This window comes from Sinocyclocheilus rhinocerous, unplaced genomic scaffold (genome assembly GCF_001515625.1).
Source record: "Sinocyclocheilus rhinocerous isolate Xijiao unplaced genomic scaffold, SAMN03320098_v1.1 scaffold50, whole genome shotgun sequence".
Lineage (NCBI taxonomy): Eukaryota > Metazoa > Chordata > Actinopteri > Cypriniformes > Cyprinidae > Sinocyclocheilus > Sinocyclocheilus rhinocerous.
The window spans coordinates 1483179-1492761 of record NW_015641057.1 but is presented as its reverse complement, the minus strand read 5'-3'; the positions used below and the strand labels follow the sequence as shown (position 1 = coordinate 1492761).

Here is a 9583-nt window from a genome sequence, read left to right as displayed (position 1 = left end):
TGATTTCTAAATCGTGATAGTGAAAAAGACAACGAAGAAAGACTTTTTGTGACAAAGGTCAGAACTCATGTTATGATGTAGATTTTTGAGGTGCACTCTTGTCATAAATTAATCTATTACTTTTCCTACATAATTTGTAAAAAATAAAAAAAAATAAAAACGGTGGTAAAATATCTATAGGAGTCTTAGACCTTTCCAACGGTATATAGTTTGTCATGATTAGATTAGGATTTTTTTTTTATGATATAGTGAAGTAAATTTAGGTTTTTATAGTAAATGCCATTTTTTGTAAACACTAACTGGCTTCAACAATGTCCAATTTTAAAATGGTTTTCACAGGATGAATTTTGAGAGTTTAAGCTTTTGATTGATATATAATTTCTGATGATTTCTAAAGCGTGATAGGGAAAAAGACAACGAAGAAAGACTTTTTGTGACAAAGGTCAGAACTCATGTTATGATGTAGATTTTTGAGGTGCACTCTTGTCATAAATTAATCTATTACTTTTCCTACATAATTTGTAAAAAATAAAAAAAAATAAAAACGGTGGTAAAATATCTATAGGAGTCTTAGACCTTTCCAACGGTATATAGTTTGTCATGATTAGATTAGGATTTTTTTTAATGATATAGTGAAGTAAATTTAAGTTTTTATAGTAAATGCCATTTTTTGTAAACACTAACTGGCTTCAATATCATTTCTGATAAATACGTCAGAGATTTAGTTTCCGAAAAGCAAGCCATAAATCAGAGATCATGTAGCCTATGATTTCACTTCACGTTTGACATTTGGAAAGGATGGCGTATCACAGTGAGTTCTGGGGATTTCATTTCTTCTTTGCGAATTCTTGGTTTCTCAGTTCTGCCTTTCAGGAACACCCGAAACATTGCTTTAAAGGAAGACTGAAAGTCAACTGCTTTGTTCTCCAATCAGAGAAACTGGATGCATGAATCAGTTGTGTCTTGGCAGAACTTGCACTAATTCCCTCACATTCCATCATCTTTATGTTTGTATTTCAAAATAACGCCACTTTAGAACTTTACAGCAGTGTAAAGACTGTTGGATAAAACGTTATTATACGTTTCAGTGCTAAAACTTCACTCATAAAACTCATTTAAGTACTTATCATTAATGTGCATTTAAACAGGCTTCAGAAATGCAAGATATCAATATTGATTCATATATTTTACAAATATGAATGCATATTTTCTAAACATCCCTCTATAATGATTTAATTGACTATTAATGATAGTTATTAGAAAGAATAACCTTATATGGGTGTCAAATCCGTCTCTGAAATATGGATTTATTCTGTATTTGATCGTTGAAAGAGGAACGGGGATGTTTGTTTTGACTGTTTTTTTCTCATATTTACATACAGGTTGAAGTATTCTTCTCTCCATCAACTAATGACGCTCTTCTCGTCAGCCAATCACATCTGAGATGTGAAGAGAACCCAAATCAGGTTCAGCTTCACAGCTGGGACTTTCCACCGCAGACGACCCGAAAAGCGGGTTCCAGAGGCGCATAAAACCTTTGGAGAGTTACAGAGAGTTGCATTTAGTGTTAGAGACATAAACACACACACACCAGTGATGGAGGAGCATCAGAACGAGGCGCTGATTCAGCGCGTGCCAAGCCAGGAGACCGTCCTGAACCGCGGAGGGTAAATTCATTTATTTATTTATTTGTTTGTTTGCGATGTAAAGTTTGTGGGACATCATTTTTTTTTTAAATTATGACTGCATATATTAGTACATTACAGCAGTGCATGGTGGTAATTATAATATAGCATAAATGTTCATGAATTCATGCTTTGGAATATTCATAAAATAATATTATATTTATTATTTTCCTTTTTTGCATGCAAAACTCTTTTGGTAGCCTGTTCAAAGACAATTTTGTGCGAATAAAAACATTGCTAATGATCATGAATAATTATGTCATTCGTTTCAGTGCATAGCTTATTTAGTGTGAAATTCCAATGAAAAACTGCGAAATCAGAAAGAAGGAAATCAAACTCTGCCTAGCTACTGGTGACGTCACACGCGCTGACGTTACTGATTGGATGTTTTTATGAAACAGACAGCGCGACAAGGCTGTTTTGGAGAAGTTTTTAATAAATACTTAATGCTTTTAATATATTCAGTTATTAGTTATTCAGATTTCAATATGTTACAATCAGATAGACTTTACATATGAGTTACTGACAAATATCAACGTCAAGATGCAATTTTTAATAATTGTTAATATTTTCTGTTTTATTTCTAAAGTTTTAGTACTATCCTATGCGGTTTTGTTATTTTTATTTAAAATATGTCTATATTATTATTATTGATAACTGTTATTTTCAGTTTCACTTTTAGTTATTTTAGTAGCCTACATCAAGTTAACAAAATAAAAATAAATGCTATCTTGACAAGCTGCAATAAAATATACATTTGTATATAGCAATATTTGTTGACTTCTATTTTAAGTAACTCATTTTTTTTATTGTTTTAGTTTTAATTAACTAACCTACTTATAACCTTGGGCATTTTCTGTTGTTTATTCTCAGTTCTCCTAAAAACCCAAACCAGCCAACATAAAAAAAAAAAAATTAAACCATTAAATTTACAGTTTAATTTATTCATATAGAAGATGCTTTTATCCAGAGCAGCTTACAAATGAGGATTATGAAATGTCCCTTTTTAAATCAAATGAACAGAAAAACAACTACAAAAAAGTGTTTCAAAACAGGCACACCGTGAATCACTGGAAATTTTCATTTTAGGGGAATTACGCTTTCTGTGCTAGATAGATGACCATTTGTTTCAAGATAACCAACACCCACACAAACAAACATGAGAAATGAGAAGAGCAGAAGGTCTCAGATGTTTGTTCTCCTGCAGGAACTCCAATAGAAAGGCGCTGAAGGTGGCTGGACTGACGGTTCTGGCCTGTCTCCTGCTGGCGGGACAGGCGCTGACCGCGTACCTCGTCTGGGGTCAGAAGGAACACATCAGCGCTCTGACCACCGGCCAGGAGAAGCTGAAGATGGAGCTCACCAGAAAGATGTCCGGTGAAACTTATTGCAGTATTCCACTGTATTGCATGGATAGGTATAACATTTGAGTACTGAATAAGCCAAATTCAAGTCTTCATGATCTCACACACACAACCTGTTTACTGTAGGCTACAAACACAAATAGTGTTATAGGCTATAGCCCCCCTAAAAATGGCCTAGCAATGCCCATGCCGGTGAGCAACAGAGCCGAGTGAATTACATGCTAAACATCTAAACATCAAACACGGAGTCATTACACACTGTTCATTTACAGAAATATAAGTCATTTCACCTAATTATTCATGCATATTATTCAGGAACTATAGATTGAATTCTCCTTGCATCTGGCACTTATATATGGTTTAAGAGCTAAACGAATCATGTTCTTATCGCTTGTCTATGTTTGGTCTGCAGGTGCTCCTCCAAAGGCGATGCATCTTCCCATGAACAGCATGACGCTGCTGAAGGATTCCTCTGACGAGTCCTCCGACAAGAAGAGCAGCGTTCCTCTCACTGTGAGATTAAACAGCTAATAATAATCTTCATCCATAGTGTTTTTTTTTATTTTGAATATCTAATTTTTTTTATTTTTTTTTAGAAACTGCAACCAATTTTCACAAACCAGAGAGAGGGCAGCGGACAACTGGATGGTAAAATCACCAAATTACATATAATAAAAAACAAATCATCTGAAAAAATACATGTAATAATATGTTAATAAATAGTAATAATAATAATAAATTAATAAACAGTGTGTGTGTGTGTGTATATGTATATATATATATATATATATATTACAAATTATATTAGCATCCAGTGTTGTTAATAAAACTAGGAACTATTTTTAAAAATTTGGTAATTGAAATAAATGTTAATTTATTTGAAATAAACTGTTATTTAGATACTATTTTGGGATTAGTATTTGATAGTATTTATAAACATATTTATTCATATAAATATGAATAAATTGGCTTTCAATGTATTCTTTTTGGTTTTGAAGTTTTTTTTATTTTGTTATTTTTTATTTTTTTTTTATAATTATTTTTACCTTTAATTTAGCGTTTTATTTTAATTAGTTGCCAAGGCAACATTTAAAATCATTAGGGTCATTTAAGTTTTTCATCTAATAGTTGTTTTGTTTTAGTTTTTTTTTTCAATTATTTTTCTAATTTAATTCACGTTTTTCATTATGAATTATATTAGCAGCCAATGTTGTTAATAAAACTAAAACTATATTTAAAAAAAATAGGTAATTTAAATAAATCTGAAATACAAAAAAGTAAAACTGAAATTTTGGATGAATAACTTATATATATAAAAAAAACGGTTATAAATGTCTAGCTGAAATAAAATAAGTACAAAAAATAAAAAATACAAACAAAAATAAAAGCTACTGAATTCAAGAAAATTAATAAAAATGACAAGTGCACATAACAAAATCAATAAACTTGAACTAAAATGAAAACATTACACACACACTTTAATACATATATTACAGAAATAAATATAATCATAATAAACTACATATAGTTAATATATAAATACATATATAATATATAAATACACTAGATTACTATAGAATAGAAATAAAAATGTAAAATATGAGTAACTATAACAAACTATACACTATGTATAAACTATAAGCTTCTGTATATCCTAAACATTACGTCACATGGTCTAAATCTCCACGTTCTGTGAAAAGCTTCCAGACTGATGCCGAAGAAGATGCAGCTGCCGATGAGGAGCCTGCCACTGCTGGTGGACGCGGATGAGGAGGTGAAGAGCTCTCCTGAATCAGGTGAGACACACACACACACACACACACACACACACTGATCCGTTCAGATCTCTGTATAACACACACACACACATGTGCTCGTGTCTCCCGCAGCTGTCGAGGTTCAGAGTAAGTGTCAGCTGGAGTCTCAGAGGCAGGTGAGACCCGGGTACTTCAAGCCTGAGTGTGATGATCAGGGCAACTATATGCCCATGCAGTGCTGGCACAGCACCGGATACTGCTGGTGTGTGGATAAAGAGGGCAACGAGATCCCTGACACACGCATACGTGGACGCCCCCAGTGCAGCTAAGGTGCGAGCAAACTTCACAATAAACAATATAAATGTGCTCTCACTCAAACTGCTATGCTGCGAACTGTTTTTTTTTAAGATTAGTGTTTATTATTATTCATATACATATTTTGAATTAGCATTCATTTTATTATTTTTGGTTTTCCTTTTAGTTTATTGTTTTATAATTTTGTTATTTTTGTTATTATTTATTATTTTATCATATTATTATTTTTATAATTCTATTTACCTTTAATTTGACATTTTATTTATTTTAATCTTATTTATTTTAGTTACTTTCCAAAGCCACATTTAAAAACCATTAGGATCATTGAAATTTTTTTTTTTTCAGATTTATTTGAATTACCAAAAATTATTTTTAATAGTTTTATTTTAGCTGACAATAACAATACAGTATCAGATCTCTCCTTCGGTGTAACTTGCGCCTATATATAAATTTGCACTCATTCAAATTGTTGCTAGCAGTGTTATTTTAGTAAAATGTATATACTATTATAGTATTTATTAATATTTTTAATTAGCCTTTTTTTATATTTTCATTTTAGTTAATGTACTTTTGTTATTTTTGGTATTTGTTTTATATATAGTCTACTGTATATAGTTCTACTTATTATTATTTTATTTATTTTAATTTTAGTATTTAAACTATTTATTTCAGTTAGTTGCCAATGCAGCATTTCTAAAGTTTTTAAATTTAAATTTTCCATCCAATATTTATATTAAACAAATCATGAAAAGGACGTGATTACAATGATTTTTAACACTTTTAGCTAACCACAACAACACTGGCTACTTTTTATTTTATTTTATTTTATTTTTTACTTCTAATGGGTGTTTAAGTTTTAGTTTTTCATCTAATATTTATGTTTAATTTTTAAGCTATACCAAGTTACCAAAAGTGTTTTTATTTTTATTTTCCTAAGTTTTACTTTTAGGTACACTCGGTAATAGAATCTGCTAATATAATTGATTTCAAATAGTTGAATTAAATAAGAAAAATGCTCAGCAGAAGCACATACAATATAAATCCATACTAAAACAAACTAGAAATGATTTTGTGCACCTTTACAAGAAAAAAACCCCTTCATTGTTAAGTAAATAACTTGTATAATAAAGTAGTATTGACATCTTTCTCTGTGTTTGTTTCATGCATTTCTCCGCTGATGGATAATCACAGATGCTGAGCTTCTCGGTGAGTCTATCTTTTACAGTCCACTGTAGATTACTTTGCTAATATGAGCATCTAAACCACTGATACACACTGAAAAATATTACTAGTAAACAGCAAAGAATCAGCAAGTAACAAATTAAACGTATGAAAAGTAGAAAGGCTGAAACAGTATTTGATAGTAAAATCATTTCCTGATGTTTGTGTGTCTCTGTTTCTCCAGAGTGAATCATCTCGTCCAGCAATAAAGAGAATAACTCCAGTCCTATTATCTGTCATTAGTTTCACCTCCTGACGATCAATCAGTCCAGATGGATGATATTAAATGGGAATAACCCAATAACCTTCCTACTGAAGATCTCTTCTTCTGATCTGTGTTCAGAATAGATAAACATACACAGCATATTAGCGCTGGTCTAACCCTTTTTCTAATAATAAATGCTCTGTGTGATACCATTTCTTTGTTTTAATTTGAACTCACAGCATGATGTTCGAGGTAGCATGAATACCACAGTGCTTATGTCTGTAAATAAACACATGCTGTTTCCAAATAAGACTTGTGTGTGTTTATTGTCATTGTTTTATTTAAAAACGATCGACCCTATCCATAAAAATCAGCAAAAAATATTATTTATTAAACGGGAATATTTTCAATTCTGTCTGAATGATCTCTGTGTGTTTCGATACGAACATGAAATTAGAATATTAACATTTATTGTGTAGACATGTTAAAGATAAACATGTTGAAGTGGCAATAAAATAAGGCACAAAATAGAAAGTGCTATTCATATTGCAATAAATATGATTCAAAACATCATTATAAAAACAATGTTGATGCATGTGTTAAGTTGCAATTCATTGTGAAAAGACTGATTTTTGAGCCGAGTATGATTTTTTAAAAATGTATTATTTAATTATTTTATATTTTTATTTAGATTCAAGATTAAGATTTTTTAACATTTTCTATTTAGCTTTAATTAGCTTTACTTTTTACATATTATTTATTTGTTTTATTTTATAGCTATTTTTAGACAAATATAAATAAATAAAATAGATAAATATAAAAAATAAAAATAAAAGCTAAACAAAAAAGTGTGTTTCCGTTTAGCTTATTTTTATTTACTTCCTTATTTCAGTTAGTTACCAATGCAACATTTCTAATCATCATTTAAATTTTAGATATGTTTTTCCATTTTTTATATATTTTTTTTATTTCAGCTTTCAATTAATTTTTTTTTAATCAAAGTTATTAAGTTTGTTTTTTTGTGTGTGTGAGATGAAGAATAAATGAAGAGTAAATCTGCACTGAAATGTCATGCAGCTTACAGTGTTATTTTAGTATATACTATAAGACTATACTTATAATACTAAAAAATAAGGCAATCATTGAAAATAACAGGAAAAATGTATACAAGTGCTATTCAGATTGCACTGAACATGACTGAAAACATCAGATGCATCATTAGGAAACAGTTTTGATCAGCATAATAGATTGCAATAGAGCTGAACCGCTGCATATACAGATGTAAATATTAAGAGTTCTGAGAAATATAGCTTATGTGCCGTCTGACTCATGCACTTCTTCTTTCAGATCATTTTCACTGAATTAATAATGTCTACAGTTCCCTACAAAAGAGTTCTGCATTCAGACGTGTATATTCTAATAAATAGTCATATATTGTAATCTGCCTATCATTTTTTCTCAATCTTCCTTCTCTTTTTCAAAACAGATATATGTTCAGTATCACATCCTTATTTATTTCAAGGTAACTTGACTAAAAACATTGTGACTTACTGAAAATCAGGCATTTGAATATGAAAGTGTTGCGTGCGGTCAAACGAGGAAATGAATCGCACAGGAAGATGCTCAGAATAAACTGACCATAGGGTTAGCGGATGATTATGAGACGCAAGCAGTGATATTTTACCATCACTGAGACAATACTATAGTTTTTATTTTATACTTTGAAACAGTTTTTATTATTTTTCTATTCCTTTTAACTTTTTTTTTTTTTAAATAACACATATTTAATTACTTTTCATTTTATATTTTAATTTTAATTTGAGTTAAAATTTTAGTCATTTTGTTGTGTATTTTTGTCATTCATATTTTAGTTTTTTTTCTCATTTTTAAATTCATTTAAAATTACATTTTTTACATTTGTAGATTTGTATTGTTTTTATTTCAGTTAAATAGACAAATTTAAATAGACATTTTTAGATAAATGTAACTACATATTTTAAAAATATTTAAAACAACAAAAATAAATTGGAATGACTAAACATACATAAAAATTACTACAGGCGATAAATATATAAACTATAGAAATATATACAACTGAAAAAAAAAACACTGAAAAACGAATATTTTAATAATAACAAATAATATTTCTACACAAATATTCCTATTTAGCTTAATTTATTTGTATTTTTAAAATTTTCATACACACACACAGACATGCACGCACACACACAATAAAATCAATATAGACATATTTATAAAAAAATAAAATAAATAATAAAAACAGCTCAGAATGACAAAAATTCACAATACAATTACCAAAACTTTTACTGAAATGAAAATGAAAATATAAAATAAAAAATGATAATATAATAAAAATTTAAAAATTACACTATATTGCCAAAAGTATTGGTCCTGTCCAAACTGTTGCTATAAAATTAGAAGCACACTATTCCCTATAATATCATTATATGCTTAAACATTAAGATTTGTACTCATGGAAATTACTAAAGTAGTCAAAACTGTTCTTTAAGGGGGTGTCCCAATACTTTTGTCCATATAGTGTATATAAAATATAGTTATAGGAACCCTGAATGCAACACATTTAAACACACACAGGTGAAAGTGAACACTAATGATAATGAATATTTGAAGAGAGTGAAACACAAGCACAAGCACAAGCACACACACACACACACACACACACACACACACACACAGATCTTCAGTTCAGAGCCGCTCGACACAAACATGGACTCGTCTGTGAGTAATCTCATCAATCTCATGCATTTCTGCTCGAGTTTTGTGTGAAATATGAGTTTAATGCTGATTTCTAGCATGTGTGTGTGATTGTGTTGTAGGTGGTTGATGGAGGAAGAGCTGAGGAAGAGTGTGAGACAGCAGACAGGAAGAGGGACCTGCAGGACCTCCTCAGACAGGAAATGGACATGCATCTTACTGGTAGGCATGAGGAGACTCACATCAGTCTGTGAGATGATGATGTGGATGATGATGATGATGATGATGATGATGATGATG

At 30.2% G+C, this 9583-nt stretch overlaps 2 protein-coding genes across 2 annotated transcripts in view; both read left to right on the top strand.

The window, feature by feature from the left end:
• Positions 1-1472: 1472 nt before the first annotated feature.
• LOC107754482 (H-2 class II histocompatibility antigen gamma chain-like) lies at positions 1473-6857 on the top strand. The gene is made up of 8 exons (XM_016570941.1): positions 1473-1667; positions 2893-3062; positions 3462-3562; positions 3646-3697; positions 4750-4845; positions 4939-5136; positions 6313-6327; positions 6527-6857. Exons 1-6 carry the CDS (start codon positions 1597-1599, stop codon positions 5133-5135), a joined length of 687 nt encoding a protein of 228 aa, XP_016426427.1. The 5' UTR covers positions 1473-1596; the 3' UTR covers position 5136; positions 6313-6327; positions 6527-6857.
• A 2438-nt stretch (positions 6858-9295) lies between these two features.
• LOC107754518 (polyamine-modulated factor 1-binding protein 1-like) overlaps positions 9296-9583 on the top strand; it is an 8506-nt gene continuing 8218 nt past the window's right edge. The window contains exons 1-2 of the mRNA XM_016570994.1: positions 9296-9307; positions 9406-9505. Coding sequence (XP_016426480.1) covers positions 9296-9307; positions 9406-9505 — 112 coding nt within the window. The remainder of the gene's footprint in view (positions 9308-9405; positions 9506-9583) is intronic.